The sequence below is a fragment of the Protomyctophum bolini genome, assembly GCF_963924005.1.
Source record: "Protomyctophum bolini genome assembly, chromosome: 9".
Taxonomy (NCBI): domain Eukaryota; kingdom Metazoa; phylum Chordata; class Actinopteri; order Myctophiformes; family Myctophidae; genus Protomyctophum; species Protomyctophum bolini.
Window position 1 is genome coordinate 22,175,847 of NC_137870.1, and position 17,339 is coordinate 22,193,185.

General features: G+C 43.3%; 1 protein-coding gene and 1 long non-coding RNA gene across 2 annotated transcripts in view; both read left to right on the forward strand.

The window, feature by feature from the left end:
• Window positions 1-17,339, forward strand: part of LOC308321575 — a 287,191-nt gene that overhangs the window by 260,687 nt on the left and 9,165 nt on the right. The gene's annotated exons all lie outside the window — the stretch shown is intronic.
• LOC308320769 (cGMP-inhibited 3',5'-cyclic phosphodiesterase 3A-like) overlaps window positions 1-17,339 on the forward strand; it is a 66,875-nt gene that overhangs the window by 47,942 nt on the left and 1,594 nt on the right. Inside the window, 13 exon segments of the mRNA XM_080771431.1 lie at window positions 48-296; window positions 4,097-4,245; window positions 6,721-6,848; window positions 7,368-7,602; window positions 7,917-7,987; window positions 8,239-8,435; window positions 10,092-10,229; window positions 11,248-11,359; window positions 11,612-11,719; window positions 13,893-14,068; window positions 14,806-15,009; window positions 15,945-16,106; window positions 17,055-17,337. Coding sequence (XP_080627557.1) covers window positions 48-296; window positions 4,097-4,245; window positions 6,721-6,848; window positions 7,368-7,602; window positions 7,917-7,987; window positions 8,239-8,435; window positions 10,092-10,229; window positions 11,248-11,359; window positions 11,612-11,719; window positions 13,893-14,068; window positions 14,806-15,009; window positions 15,945-16,106; window positions 17,055-17,337 — 2,212 coding nt within the window.

A 17,339-nucleotide genomic window follows, 5' to 3' on the forward strand; every position in this document is an offset into this window, starting at 1 on the left:
CTCCTCTCCTCTCCTCTCCTCTCCTCTCCTCTCCTCTCTCTCCATAGTCATTGGGCACCAGCGTGATGGTTGACATCGCGGTGATGGGCGAGGCCCATGGGCTGATCTCAGATCTGCTGGCAGACCCCTCGCTGCCCCCCAAGACCTGCAGCTCCCTGAGGGCCGTCAGTAACCTCCTCAGTACCCACATCAGTCTCCAGTCGCTCCATCGGCCCCGCACCTCAGTAGCAGACATACACGCCTGCTCTGATTCGGAGGAGGGGGCTGACAAAACAGAGAAGCTGGCCATTCCAAAGGTAGGTTTCTGTTGGGGAACCAGAAGGTTCCAGGATCAGAGCCCAGCCTCCTGGCTTCATTTCGAAGTGTCCTTGAGCAAGACACTGAACCTATAGCTGTGTGTGTGTGTGTGTGTGTGTGTGTGTGTGTGTGTGTGTGTGTGTGTGTGCGCGTGCGTGCGCGTGTGTGTGAATGTTCGCTTTGTGTATAGAGTGCTATAGTAATGCAGAATAAATCCATGCTGTCATGTTAAAGAACCATATATGTTTTTGCATGTTTAGCCTGATTACTTGTTTACTAAACATAACTGCCGATCAGGGCCACTGTTGCTCGTCATTATGCCCTTCAAAAAAGTGATATGCCCTGTGGCCACAGGGGCCTTGATGCTCTGCCGCGTTTCCCCACCTGATGTATCCTATCTAATGAGATTGGTGACCTCATTAGTTGCTCCATGATATATGTAGTTACGTCTCAATTGTGTACGAGGAAAAACTGTGGTCGGGAGATTACAAACAAAAAATCTGAGGGACAAACTAATTCTCAGGTTTAGAGAAATTTGGGGAGGTGGTGAGAACAGTTGACAACAGTAGCATTGGCTATGTGTTTGCGTGTACAAATATGACAACCAAAAAACGGACGTTGTACATGACACAACATAACGATAATGGAAAGTTATATCAGCAGTAATAATATTACTGCTGATAATTTAGCTATGGTCCTTTTAGCATTACAACTGGTCAATATATGCTGTTATTATATGTGAGGTAAAGGTCTAAAACTAGGACACAAACACAAACAAACAAATACAAAGACACAGTGTGTATCTCACTCAGCATATACATCTTCCCCATTTCACCCCTTCTTACTAGCACTGTGCAGAGCTCAAACGTAGCTGACAATAACACAGAGGCTTCAAGGGGTCTATTTAATGTTTTACAAGACTGCTGCTTTTCAAAATGCATGCAGGCACTTAAGGCAGCGGAGAGACTAAATAAAGCGTGTGATGCTATGCAGGATAGCCAACCAAGAGAGTGACTAGTGGCTTAAATGCCACTGCCTGAACGCACTCAACTGCTCAGCCCATGCAGTGGAACTCATTGAAATGCTGCCTCATTCCAACTCATTGGGAATTCAGTGGTCTGCATGAGGTGATGATGTTTAAACTTGGTGATTCAGCTCCCTTGTGCTGTGCATTTGAATAGCATTTGCTTTTCTCTGTAGCACAGTGACCTGCAAGGCCTGGCAACCTGTGCTTCTCACCCATTGAGATGCATGTTAAATGACGTGATTTCTCCATATAAATAATCAATCATTTCAGTAGGCTAGGAGCTTCAAAATAGCTTATAAATCTAGTCAACAAGGCCTCCGGTAGGCTATGCACCGGAAAAAATGGACTGTATATATATCAGAGACAGTATAAAGACATGTCCTTACTATTTTTGATGTTTACTTTGTTTTCATAGTGATAATATCATATCATATCATATCCTATGAAATAGCTGAGAGAGAGAGAGAGAGAGAGAGACGGGGGGGGGGCGACAACATGTGTATCGTTACAATGGCAGATTTGTGTGACTGTGAGCGAAGTGTTTGTGTGATCGGAAAGGGAGGCACCGCGGGGAGGCCCCCAGCAGGGATGGGCTCACTCACCCAAAGCTATAGCTAAACTATAACTCTGCAATAGATCTTGGTTGGCCCCCCATTTTACATCAGTCCGGGGAGTGACATCATCGCTGTCCGGTATTAGCCCTATTCGCACAGGATTAGTATTACCCCGGGACCCCTGTGTTTAGTATTACCCCGGGACCCCTGTGTTTAGTATTACCCCGGGACCCCTAGTATCACCCCGAGACCCCTGTGTTTAGTATTACCCCGGGACCCCTAGTATCACCCCGAGACCCCTGTGTTTAGTATTACCCCGGGACCCCTAGTATCACCCCGAGACCCCTGTGTTTAGTATTACCCCGGGACCCCTGTGTTTGGTATTACCCCGAGACCCCTGTGTTTAGTATTACCCCGGGACCCCTGTGTTTGGTATTACCCCGGGACCCCTGTGTTTAGTATTACCCCGGGACCCCTAGTATCACCCCGAGACCCCTGTGTTTAGTATTACCCCGAGACCCCTGTGTTTAGTATTACCCCGGGACCCCTGTGTTTGGTATTACCCTGGGACCCCTGTGTTTAGTATTACCCCGGGACCCCTGTGTTTGGTATTACCCTGGGACCCCTGTGTTTGGTATTACCCTGGGACCCCTGTGTTTAGTATTACCCCGGGACCCCTAGTATCACCCCGAGACCCCTGTGTTTAGTATTACCCCGGGACCCCTAGTATCACCCCGAGACCCCTGTGTTTAGTATTACCCCGGGACCCCTGTGTTTAGTATTACCCCGGGACCCCTGTGTTTAGTATCACCCCGGGACCCCTGTGTTTAGTATCACCCCGGAACCCCTGTGTTTAGTATTACCCCGGGACCCCTGTGTTTAGTATCACCCCGGAACCCCTGTGTTTAGTATTACCCCGGGACCCCTGTGTTTAGTATTACCCCGGGACCCCTGTGTTTAGTATTACCCCGGGACCCCTGTGTTTAGTATCACCCCGGAACCCCTGTGTTTAGTATTACCCCGGGACCCCTGTGTTTAGTATTACCCTGGGACCCCTGTGTTTAGTATTACCCCGGGACCCCTGTGTTTAGTATTACCCTGGGACCCCTGTGTTTGCTGAATTATGGTAGGTAATTTGGCCTGTAATTATTACAGTCCAAATCACCGACATGGTCGATTCGCACAGGATTAAAAACACAGACGTCCTCCGTGATTATTCCATATTACCTGAGGGCCTGGGGTAATACTAATCCCGTGCGAATAGGGCTTATAGTCTGTGTGAGGTCCATGTGCTTCAATGTTTACATCTGTTTTGTTGCGGGAGCATGGATTTATGGGCAGAGCAATGCGGAATAGGCTATTTTTCTAATCGCCGAGGGGGGGCAACGTAGAAGATGATAAGTGAGTCTTCCATGATGTTATAGGCTACACTGTGGTGAAAGCGCCCCCTCCTCCTCCTTGCAGGGGGGCCTCAGGATTTTGGATAGCAACTTGTTCATTGAGATTAGACAAGTTGAATACATAGTCAGTTGGCATCCACTAGCAAAATCAGCTAGGCTAATGTTAGCCACGAAACAGCGAGGCAGCGACGCTTTCGTTATGAGCCGTGAACATCGCCGTTTGGATCAAACACTTCAATCTGAGAAAATAATATGAGATAAAAGTGTTTTAAGATTTCAGTTAGCATAGCAGTGAACGAGGGGGAATCGTTTTTCTGACGGACCACAGCCTAGCCGAGCAAACAAAATCAATAAAACCCCCAAAATGTCATCTTTGGCAGTGAGCGCCATTGGGAAACCATGGCAGTAAATGAGATAACTGCTGCTAATCGCCATTCATACGGTCATACCATACTGTAGGTACCACTCACAATGTCGCACAGACTCGCACATACACAATAATTAACGATGGTAAAACGTTTCTGCTGTGGAATCTGCAATGGTGATTCCACGTACCCAGAGCGGTTGGAGGGGATATTTTCCCTAAGCTGAAATATGCACTGAAACTGCAAAGTTGTGGCTGTTGCTGAACACACAGTTTAACATTGGGAATATTACTGTGTGTGTGTGTGTGTGTGTGTGTGTGTGTGTGTGTGTGTGTGTGTGTGTGTGTGTGTGTGTGTGTGTGTGTGTGTGTGTGTGTGTGTGTGTGTGTGTGTGTGTGTGTGTGTGTGTGTGTGTGTGTGTGTGTGTGTGCGTGCGTGCGTGCGTGTGTGTAGCGTCTCAGGCGGAGCTTGCCCCCAGGTTTGCTTAGAAAGATCTCGTCATCGTGGACCACCACCACCTCTGCCACAGGGCTGCCCACCATGGAACCAGGCCCTCTACGTGGGAGGGACCGATCTGCCAGCATCAAACACACCACTGACAGGTAACACCGCTCTCACCACAGCACTGCAGACTGACTGACTGACTGGACTGACTCAATCACTCAAATAACGATTTGCAAATTATGAGCAATGCATTATTAAGCTATAATAGAAATGAGCTAGCAGAAGAATTTCTAATAATATTAGAAATAAGAAATCCTGTGCAAGATTTGCAATTATGACCCCGTGAGCAGATTAAAAAAAAACTCTAGCCATAAAAGTCCAGTTTCTATATCAAAGTGTTCAAAATAAAACAGTTTCTGATGTTTGCGTAAACCTTGACACTCAAAATGTAAGCATTTGCATAAACATTGGACAGATAGTGGCATAGTGTTGCTGTCATACACCAATAGGTACACATACAATAATAATCAAACAACAAAAGAACATGTGCGTTCACATTATATGCCTTGGTTTACATCTACAATATGGTTCGTTCGTTCATTCATTCTGTATGGCGACGAACTTATTAAGCCACCGAGAGGCTAAAAGCGGGGAAATGTACTGCCAGACGCGCTGCATGCCAAGGATTCACTTCTCCAGTGTACTGCGTTTTATTCATTTATTAAAGGTAGTTAAAACAATGGATTTGGCATCATAACAAGCGTTTATAAAGCGGTCAGCAAAGTTGGACTTCCCCGTCATTCACCCCCTCTCCTTCCATTCATGAAATGCCACCGGTGAACAGCTGACTTTACTAACTGTCTGACACCACCAAACACCACGTGACCATAGTAACCATAGCAACCCATCGAGCTGTCTAACCTGTCCCCAACACATTCATTCATTCACTGCTGTATGCCTACAACTAATCGCCCCTCTGGAGACACACTGTACACTCAAGTTCTACTTGACTCTCATTGGGCATCAATTTTCTCCTCCCTGCCTACTTGTCCTCTGTCTGACGGGACCCCGTTTTCTGCCCCACAAAGGGAGGGTCTGGAAGGAGCGTCGCGGCTTGTGATTGGGTGAGACATTGTAGGGGGGACGAGGATCTCTTGCGACCAAAGGTTGCAGATTACTATGAAAACTTGCAAAACGCATCAGTCGTTCGGTCGGTCACACCTCCATAATATGGTTGCCATTCCATTACGCCTCGTGACGTCACGCCTCGTGACGACCTCTTCGATGTCTCCCTTTTGACTGATACTGTAAGGGCGGCTTACTGGTTATTCTGTGCCTATCGGATCGCAACTCGGACGTTGCTGAGTCGGCTCAAGCAAACCTTGCAATGTTCGGCACGGCAACTCGCTCGCTTTAGCTCGCTTGGTGGTGTCTCTCGTTTGCTTGAGACGACGCCCCTCTGTCAAGGTCTGAAACTATAGGGCTAAAGTCCTATTTCATGGGGCAGATAACTGTGTCGCCTGTGTGACACACCGGCTTCCTGCTCCATCTTTATATAGTGCAGTCCACTGGTGTCATCGCTGTAGGGTGGAAACCTTGTATTTCCAAAAACTGTTGCTTTTCAGAAAATGTTAAATAAATACATAAATTATGTATCAAACCCACTGTTTGTTCCTGTTTTTACATAAAGCCATTGTTCTGCTTGTGATACATTTGCTTTCTCCATCCCGTCATCATTCCTTCTCTCCCTCACTCACTCACTCACTCACTCACTCAAACAATCAATCAAACAATCAATCAATCAATCAATCAACCAATCATACAATCATATTTTTTGTCAGAATCCAGTGAAGTAATATGAAGTCAGATTGGAACTGGCCTGTTGGGCTGTAATGCTGTGAGAAAAAGGCAACTAAAGTAATTTAATTTTCGAATAAGCAATGAAGGACATGGTTTGTATAATGAAAGTCACTCTGATATATAGGATCTGTCAGGGTTGCACAAAATAATGTGAAGCCACTGGTTTTATACAGTGTTTTTTCTCTGTTATGTCATATACAAGTGTCTATAATAAGTAAACAATAAGTATTCACAGTATACAGTATAGACTATACTGTATACTGTGAATCTCATCTGTTTACTTATTCACCCCAATAAGTAGGACCAGCCTACTTATTGCCTTGGGAGATATCTCTGACTTTGCTTGTGTCTCAACTCTGTTCCCTGGAACAATTTGAGTAGTGTGGTGTGGTCTGTATTAGGAAGAGCGATTTTAGACCATGCCTCTCAAGTTCAGGTGACAAATTGTATAAACAATATAGAGTATGTGTAATTAGTTGAGCTGCGAAGGTGAAGCAAGGCAAAACAAAAATTGTAATGACTCCGTGTGTTTGTTTATGCCTGCATATTGTTTGATTGTATGTCAGTTATGTCGCTGTCTGCAAATGTGTCCACCAGATGGTGGTGAAGAGGCACAAGTATGCAAATCGCCTTGTTGTGTTTGTCTCTATCATTGACCTGACCAGTGTATTACTGAATTGAGCTTTGACCAGGCCTTTCAAACATGAAGTGTGTAATATAATAATGTTCTTTCTTTCTTTCTTTCTTTCTTTCTTTTTTTAATCTCTTTATAGTTTTTTACCCAGTGATTCATGGAACAACTCTGTAATGCTGACCATCTCCAAAAGCCGCTCCATGTCTGCCTCTTATACTGCTTCTATCACCTCCAACCACCTCTATAGCAAACCACTGGGAAGACCAGGTATGTGTGTGTGTGTGTGTGTGTGTGTGTGTGTGTGTGTGTGTGTGTGTGTGTGTGTGTGTGTGTGTGTGTGTGTGTGTGTGTGTGTGTGTGTGTGTGTGTGTGTGTGTGTGTGTGTGTGTGTGCATGCATTTAATGAGGGTATAATAGGGTATAAGGAATAATAGGGGTTTGAGTTCGCGCTACTCAAATCAAGTTGAGCACAGCTGCTCCTCCCCACCCCTCTCAACTGAACGTTTTCTGTTCATATCAAGTACTTCCCAGTAGCCCCTCAGGAAACTATTTTCTTTATTTTCCATCCTGAATGGCATCAGGGTAAATATTATTAGATATTTGTTTTACATATTGAATTAATGTCTGTAGTTTGCTAACCTTAATCTGAAGCAAAAATACAACGTATTCAATAGCGGTATCAAATATTGCCTGCTTTTCTAATAACGTGCAGCCTTACAGTATTATCTAGCAAAAACACACCATTGTAGCATCTATTCAATTTATTTATTCAATTTCTTCCTCTAGGTTTCCCCCCTTCCAACGTATCACCTCTGGGCTCTCCATGCCCTTCTCCTCCCAACCAGGGCACGCCAGTGCCCAGCCCTACCACCAAGACCTGTCCCGTTGAGTTCCCTGAGCCTGCAGAGCCCCGGACAGACTCTGTGGCCTCCAGGAGCCACCACAGAGCCTTAACTCATAGCCAGAGCGCCCCGAGCTCCGCCAACCCCCCTCACTGGTGTCCTCCACCACTCTGTGGCAGGTGAGCTGTGACCCCATCCCTCCCTCGGAGACACACACGTTCGATGCACAAACAGAGAGATGGAAATATGATTTAGTTGAAAATGAGATGCCCACACTACCCTTGACCAAACTTCCCTTCCATTTCCTTCAGAGCTTTCTGCAGATGTTCACCAGAGATGTTGAGAAGGAAATGGAAATTGGACAGAATGAAACATAATCATAATTTGAATACAACATTATACAACATTAGCCGGTTCAGTTGGGCATGTGTCAACAACTAACAAGACAGGACTCGTGCCTCTTTCTCATCCACTGCCTCTCTTTCGTTGTTAGCTGTGGCAGACCATTCAGCAACCAGCAAAATCATGTTGCCGATTCCATTGACAAAGCAGAGAGAATAACAGGTATGCAGCAAAACACTGTAAAGGTTGTTACAATTTCCATTATACAATGAGTATTTTATTAAATTCAACTGGCAAGTTTCTCATTTGTTGATTTCCATTGTGTGATAGTGATTGCTAGTATAATTTCAAAAAGGAATTGATAATTCTCTCTCTCTCTCTCTCTCTCTCTCTCTATATATATATATATATATATATATATAATGTATCATTTATAATTGCTATTGTAATTTCTCTCTGTGTCATATCGCTAGATGAGCGTGTAGTGGCCTCGTCAGACTACGACAGCACCTATGACAGCACTTATGAGACCAACCACAGTGACAGCAGTGACTTTGCACAGAACGAGGAGGAGGGGGAGGGGGGTAAGAAGCCTCCCGAAGCACGAGAAGAATGCAGGCCGTATCAGGCCGAAGGCATCGTTCTTCATCCTCTCCTCTCGACCCCAGAGGTAGGGAGGCAGGGCCTAGCTTTAATAGTATTATTTAATAGATTGGCTCTTGTTATGCAATGTCTATAGGTTTGTCTGGCGTTGTGGAATTGACTTGTAAACTGATTCATGCTAAAACCAACTGCATCCATTGGCTAATTAACGCTGACACTAATGTTAATCATCCTACTCTAGCATCCAGTTGTACACAGACATAACTAGAAAAAGTGCTCATTGGAGGACAGGTCTCCACCAGGCCAGGTATGTTATTGTGGCCTTCTAGTGGTGCTATAATAGGCCAATCTGCAAAGGGTGCCATTTCTAATTACGTCTTTGAAATTCACATTCAAAGTCATGATTAGCATTTTGTTCCAAAAATGTGTTTAGCAAAAGTCCAAGTCCAACAGCTGGTGGCGTTATAACAGACCAATGTGAAAAGGGTGGGATTTATTCCCACCGTTTGTTTCGAATGCGCGTGCAAAGTTTCCCTCAAATTGCACTCTGCTTTCATGATTTGAGGCATTTTGTTCAAACCGGGCCAATCTTGCAAACTTTGGAAGCCAATGTTTATTGGCTATAGAGATACTGTGTACTGATTTGCAGGATTTCTGGACATAATCTGAAGGATGTGAATGTGTTTTACAAATATCGGCCTCCTGGTGGCACTATAAAAGGCAGAAGAAAAAGGTTTTTCCTTGGCCTCTGGGGAATGTGCATTCAAAGTTTCACACAAAATTCAAAATCCACTCGCTAAACAGTCACACTCCATAATTGGATTGCGCAGCTGCGTTCCTGTGTCCACACAGTCTCCCCACTGCTTCTGTGTCTTCCTGAATCATCCATGCAGAAACTGATTTGTCATTATAACAGTTCCTAGCAATCAAACTCGACATCATAGGTGCTCCCCTAATGTTGTATTGGGAAATGCCAGAACACTAATCAACCAGATATAGAAATCTCATAATCGGCTATGATATATATAAGATTCTACTTTTAATGGGACCCTATGGAATGCAGGCGCACGTTTCCTTGTGCCGTGAGTGACGAAGGTGTTGCCTAGCAAACGAGACAGTTTCATATCGATAAAGTACATTGATGGAGTATTGATGGAGAATTCCGTCAAAAGCAGTAGGATTTTAAAAGACGGAATATTCTGCCAAAGTCATCCAATTGGTTAAAATATTGTGAAGTTAAGAATTTATTATTAAAGTTTGTGCAACTGTATACCTTATAGTACCCTTTAAATAATTATAATTAGAGTAGCTGCAAACCTCAGCCAAACCAAAATATACATGATGAAATTGACTCTACAGTACGTAACCCATGTAGATGTAGCCTCGATACCCAGGCTTTCATTTCGTCTGCGCGAAAAATGAAAGCCTGGAGGAACGCATTGGCTGCCTTGGTCTAGAAGTGGGAGTCAACGCTTCCGGGTGGGTGTCGCTCCAAATTATGTGACGTAGCGCTTCACTAGGTGGGAGAGGAGTGGCCAGGGCTGACGGACAGATCGGTGAGATCCAATCAGGGCGTGCGCAAATCTCAGCCGCGACCCACCCCTATAGATCAGAAATTTAACACGTTAGCTCAGGCTAATGTAGATGTAACCGCATTCTTTCCACATTTTTGTATGAATGCCATGTGTTCATTGACCTTTGAACCTTGGTATTTGACCCTTAGGATAAGCCCATCCTGGCTCCAGAGCCTCTGGTGATGTCTGAGCTAGAACCTCTGATGAGTCAGCTGACCAACTGGAACTTCCCTGTCTTCACCCTGATGGAGAAGTTCCACAGCAAAAGAGGATGCATCCTTAGCCAGGTAAACCCTAGATCAGTGTTTCCCACACAATGGGTCGGGACCTTTCTTTGGGTCACTGATCCATTTGCATGGGTCGCCACCAGTAAATATTCCCTTTTTGACATTATATACTATATATATATACCTTTATTATATCAAAATATTTTCTAAAATGTTTTTTATGTTTTTCCCCATCATTAGTGAAAATAGCAGATCTACAAGCTGTGGCTTGAAGCTATTTCTTTTTTAAATAAAGTAGGGCCTAAATGGACAATTCATTAAGTATTTTTGCAAGTTCAGGTTGTACAGTACAGTACAGTACAGTACAGTACAGTACAGTACAGTACAGTACAGTACAGTACTATAGCACGAGTACAGTACAGCACCACTCAGTTCAGACGGGTCTGATTTTATTCTCTTCAATATAATCTCATCAATATAATCGCAAGGAATGACTAACAGACCAAACGAGTCAAAGAGTTCAAAAGGTTCAAATGTAGCCTGTGTGATAGGCTGCAAGCTGCACAACATTTATTATTTATTCAAAGTAATGTAGTCCGAAGGCTGTACTGTAGCTCTTCAAAATGTCATCATGGTGTTTCTAAATATACTGTACCTTATGATAAACAAGCTGTCTTATGGAGATTCCGCTGGACTCTCCATCCATGTAGCCTACTGTACAGGTCTGCTCCCTATATTCACATCAGTGAACTTCATATGAGCATGAGCCAAGACTAAAGACATTTGATCATATTAAACATGTTGGATTTTATTAGAACCATCAAGACAAGAAAAGACTGTTTTAAGACAGACAGACAGACACAAAGAGACACGGCCTCCCGTGCCGGAAAAAACGGCCGCCCCACATTCATTTTTTTCGCGATTTTACTAGTTACGATTTCACGGTAACATATGAAAAAATATGGCACATAGGCCCTCATTTTGGCACCTATGGTATTAATACCATAGCTCAGTGCTTGTATCAATTGATTACATGAAAGAACAATGTATCCGATTGATGGTCCTTATTGTCTCTAAGGTTTCCTATAAGCTATTTGAGGACACAGGCCTGTTTGAGACCTTCAAAATTCCTGTCCAAGAGTTCATGAACTACTTCCATGCTCTGGAGAATGGATACAGGGACATCCCATGTGAGTATGACATCATCGTATGACAACACACGCCTTTTGTTTGTGCAGCATTTCAGGTACTTCTATGATACCGAAGAAGTGCACATACAAAACTTTCGGTCGTGAGATTTTATTTTTTTGCTTTAATCCATGGCATAATCACATTTCATAGTCTTACTTCCTGAATGGTTTCTTTCATGTCATCATGCACATGGTGTGGTCTTGTAGCTCATTCAGTTGATGTGGTGTCGCCGGGTCTGTTTCTCTCCCCAGACCACAATCGGATCCATGCCACTGACGTGCTGCATGCAGTGTGGTACCTCACCACTCAACCTGTGCCAGGCCTGCCCACACTGCTGACAGAGCATGGCTCCAGTGTTGGTGAGGACTGATGAACACACAGTATGTAGCCAGCCAGGCAGGCACGCCAGTGTTGCCTAGCTTGTCTGCTTATTATAGGTGACTTTGTGCTTGTTATTCTTTGGCAGATGAGATTCATTCATTTTGCATCCAGTTAACTTAGAAAGGTGACTTAACCCATTCTGAACGGGAACCCATTTTGGTGTTGCCATCATGTCATGCTTTAGCCATTGAAAAATAGCAGATCTACAAGCACATAGCGCGCCACCGAGTGGCACACTACGAGCTTGTAGGTCTGCTATTTTTGAAAAATCGAAGAACGACTGACATTTTTAGAATCTGATCTCAGGTCAGAATGGGTTAATCAGACCAGTGTGTGTCCAGTGGAAACCTTGTATGAATCTGATCTCAGGTCAGAATGGGTTAAGAGTCAAAGTCCATGTTTGTGATATCCAGACATTAATCTATTATCATGGTGAAGTCATGCAACCTTTCTTCTTTGGCATAATTGCCATAAATTATGTCAAATATAGGTATAGGTATTATCTTCTACCATCTCCTTAAACTCATTTCAACTGGTAGGAGATTTAAGAGTATCCAAAAGTTTCTTCCCCCAAACGATCAGAACCTTGAACGCTTGCTCCAGAGTCAGACCCCATAGATTTTTCCCATTGAGATTTCCAAAAATATTTATATCAATTATTTTAAGCCTAGGATCAAGCTATCCAGGATCCTGGTGATTCATGATGATCAAACATTTCATTATTCGAGACCCGATTGTTCGAGGGAAATTCTTAGCAAGTACGTAGCTGTGTGCATCTGAGCAGAAAAGTGGAGGAATAGGCGGGACCCCCGTTATATACCTGTGGGGCTGGGTGAAGGACCTTAACTTGAGCAACAGTGTCATGATCCAATGGAATTGTTAGTGAGTACATGTAATGTCCTGCCTGCGCCGCCTGGTGGCTGGACCCCATATGACTCTCTTCGAGAGAATACTGAACCCATTTAGACCTGAGGCCAATTCTAAAATACCGGTAATGGCTTCTGAAACAGTTTTTTGAAAAACCTATGTTTCTATGTGAGTGGTTCTCAACCTTTCCATGTCAAGGACCCCCGGAATTATCTGTATTTGGCCGTGGACCCACATCTTTTTTTCTTTTTTTTTAAATAATTTGTATCCCACGATTTTGCAACCCATTTTTTCACCCAGTGTCAATTATCTAATGTAATCCTGGCCACTACACTTCCTCTGCCAACCTGGGGGGGCAGCGGACTGACCTCATGCTTCCTTCTATGCATGAGGAGTCCAAGCTGCTTCTTTTCACCTGACAGGGGGGAATTTACCCGGCCGGACGTAGCGCGTGGAAGGAACACGTTATTCCGACCAGTTCCCTACCAGGTGACCCTACCGCGGACCCACATCTGAAATCTGTGGCCGCGGACCCACATCTGAAAATATGTTGGTCCAGGCACCCCCAGTAGTGTGTGTGTGTGTGTGTGTGTGTGTGTGTGTGTGTGTGTGTGAGTGTGTTTAAAAACATTCGCTGTGAAAGAATATTATTCAAAGATTTGCGCCACATTTTCATGATTTTTCAAGCAGATCTACATGTTCGTAGCGCAAAGTATAACATAAGGCTTAAAACACCAAAAGGGGTTCCCGTCCAGAATGGGTTAAGTTAACTTTCCTCAACAAATCAGTACTTATAGTAGGCACAAATGTCAAACTCAAATCTTTGCCTGCCTCATTGAATACGTTTTCACTGATCCTGTGATCAATAATATATAATATAAAAAATATACCAATGTATGGGTTGCAACAAGAGATTCAAAAAGTTCCTACAGCAGACAAACAGTGGAATGAACCTTCAGGTTTGTTTTTCATCTGTTTCATCAGTCTCTCTCTCTCTCATTCTTCCAAAAGCTGTGAGCCAAGTTGAGTCAGGAACAAAACTTCTGAACCTTGTATGTAATCAGTGTTTCAGAGTTTCCACATGCTCACTCTGAGAACACTGAGATTCTTGTTTTGTTTTAATTCTTTACGATTCAATCAAATTTTCTTGTGTGGCACAACTTTGTCAACATAATTTAGTTAGCGTCTTACTTTAAAATAGCTTTATATAAAACACATAGGTCTATATTGTTACCCCAGATACCTCAGGCTTCCACTCATCCTACACTCATACTGTTACCCCAGATACCTCAGGCTTCCTGACATCCAAGATGAGCTCAGAGTTGGAGGAGGGTTATGGCTGCCTTTCTGGCCTCATCCCTGCCTTGGAGCTGATGGCCCTATATGTTGCAGCAGCCATGCACGATTACGACCACCCTGGAAGAACAAATGCCTTCTTGGTGGCCACCAGTGCTCCACAGGTATTAAATACAAATATATATTGTGTGAAAGGTCCTTACAATGTTTTATAAACGTTTTTAGCTTCTCAGATTTATTTTCTCTTTATGCTCTGAGCATTTTTCAGCTGCAATGATAAATGACCGGCTCAACATGGCTGTTGAGGATGCTGTTGAGAGAATTTTCAACAAAGGCACTGTTTAAACATAAACAAACTGCTTCACAGTGGTGCTGGTAAAACAATGATGTGGTAACTATTCAATTAATCAAGACATTTAAAGACAAATAATAATATACAATACTATGAAAAAACATACAGTTGAGTAGTAATAAGAAAGAAAGATTTGTACAGTAAACAGTCGGGGGGGGTAGGATCATTTTTGGTGAAAGACTTTTTACTTGCATTGTTACAGGGGTCAGTTATAAATTCGAGCCACTTGTAGGTGCTCTTTTAGAGCGGTTTTGAAGGAGGGTAAGGACTTAACTTTTTATGAGAGTTGGTAGGGCATTCCACATTCTGGTGGCAGTAGAACAAATTTGGAGATAATGACAGTAGATCATCTGAGCTTCTCATTGTGGAGATTGACACCTACTGATCTTCTATCGAGGTGTACTGTATCTAGTGAAGGATGCAGCATATTTAGCTTGCAGCTTCATCTAGCAAAGGAACAGAATACTGATCACGTCCAGGATTTGGGCATGATTTTAATTCTCTCAAATCAATGAAATTCTGCTTTCTCTCGATTGTCACCCCTTCCAGGCCGTTCTCTATAATGACCGTTCGGTGTTGGAGAATCACCACGCCGCTTCAGCCTGGAACCTCTTCATGTCTCGACCAGAGTACAACTTCCTGTCCAACTTGGAACATGTGGAGTTCAAACGCTTCCGCTTCCTTGTGATCGAGGCCATCCTGGCCACTGACCTCAAGAAACACTTTGACTTCCTGGCAGAATTCAATGCAAAGGTGAACATAGCCAACTGGCAGGGCTGTACATGCCATAGGCCATATCAGCAAAGAGTAAGGCAAGAGATAATGACCATCAAACCATCTTCCATCTATGGCATCTTGACAAAGTTATTACAGGTTAGGGTTAGGGTTAATTTTCCTCTCACTGGCCTGGGCCATGGCTCAGTGGTCCAGGCACCTTGGCTGGTAACCCAGTCTGGCAGTGTGCCACAGGTTCAACTCCCGATCCCGACGGCCTTTACTGCATGTCTTCCCCCCATCTCTCTCCCCATTTCCTGTCAGCCCTCCATAAAAAATATAAAAAAAGGTGAAAGCCACAAAAAAAAACATACAAAAAAAGAAAAGAAAATTCCTCTCAATGTATTTCACCACCTTAAACTAATGGCCTAAGTGAGGAATTTCTTTTTTGGCGTAAATCAACTCATCACGGCACTGGCCACCTCTGGTAAAATCACCAAAGTCATAATTGAAAAGGATCGTGCTGATCCCGCCCCTTTTATAAAAAAAATAATGAGTGTGACTTAAGCCAAAATAAGAGTGTGACTTAGGTCAAAATAGGAATAGGCAATGTTTTGGCCTAAGTAAGGTTTAATCTTATTTAATTTAATTTAATTTGATCCTATTATGTTACATAACAGTGTTATTTAATAGACATAAATTGTTATAAACGTCTTTGATGAAATGATTAAGAAATATCATATTGTTTTGTTTTGGATTGTTTTTTCCTGAAAAACTAAAACGACTTAGGCCATTAGTTTAAGAAGGCAACGTCTTCTTAGTTCTTTTGTGGTATATATATAGACATCCCGATAAAAGGTTATGTTGCACCTCAGAATCCTTAAAACCACATTTATCCAAATGCAAGTCAACATTTTGGAGAACCCACAAATAGAGAAGCCTTTATAGCCACCTCCCTCTGCATGCCTCTTCAGGTAGGTGATGAAGCTGTGTCTGGTATCGATTGGAGCAATGAGAACGATCGGCTGCTGGTGTGCCAGATGTGCATCAAGCTGGCGGACATCAACGGTCCACTGAAGTGTAAGGAGCTGCATCTGAAGTGGACAGAAGGGATCGTCAATGAATTCTACCAACAGGTACAGTATGTGATCTTCCTGCTGGAAAACTAAAACGTATGCCATTTATATTCTGTTTACTATAAAGCTAGAGATACGGGGAGACCCCGTTAATGAACAATACTATAACAATGTTTACTATCAGAATGTAGAAGTTTTTATTTTACTATTTTATCACCTATTTTAACTGAGAAGTAGAGAAAGAAGAATCCCGCACACTGTCTTCACTTGAGTTTAGATTTATTGAGCAACGTTTCGGTCGTCAGACCTTCATCAGGCATGCCTGCAGGTCTGACGACCGAAACGTTAGCTTGTGTTTACACTATGACAATGGGAATGCAATGTTTGTGTAGGACAAAGTTTGTGCAAACACACTAAAAGCTGCATATAGGAGGGCCCCTCAAAAACATATATACAAAATGTATTTAATATATAATCACACCCATGTGAAGTGAGGGGCGCTCTAATAAATTATTTACCCTATTATACCAACCTTGAAACATACCTTAGTTACGTCACCAAGAATGGTGGTCTCTTATTGGCCAAGGGTTTCCACCGACATACCGACAGCGGTTTGCTCAGACACATGACGTAAATTCTCCATACATTGTCAATGGCATTGTTTGTGTTAAGACAGAATCTACACTATAGCTGTTTATAGGAGGAGCTAGTGCCCCTCAAAAATATTATATATATATTCATGCATATACATTATTTTATGCACTTGTACATTTTACTGGCTTAATCATACTTATTGTACTGTATGATTTATTATTTTATTATTGTGATAGTATATTGTTTAGACTGATGCTAGGTTCCTGGTTTACCTGTGATCGTAGTTTAGGGAGGCTCTACAGTCTCTACACTGTCTCTCTGCATTGATGTCCTTACCTTGCTTATTGTAAGTCTCTCTGGATAAGAGTGTTTGCTAAATGCCTACATTGTAAATTGTGTTTCTTACTGTTCCAGGGAGATGAAGAGGCGAGCTTGGGCCTTACCATCAGCCCATTCATGGACCGCTCAGCACCACAGTTGGCTAAGCTCCAAGAGTCTTTCATAACTCACCTCGTGGGACCCCTCTGCTCCTCCTACGATTCTGCTGCACTCCTGCCCGGACACTGGGTTGACCTCCCTGAGGGAGAAACCAAAGAGGAGGAGGAGGAAGATGAAGAGGAGGAGGGAGCAGGAGTGACAGAGGAGGAAGACGAAGATACGGCGGAGGAAGATGCATCAACAAGTTCTGAGAACTCCCGT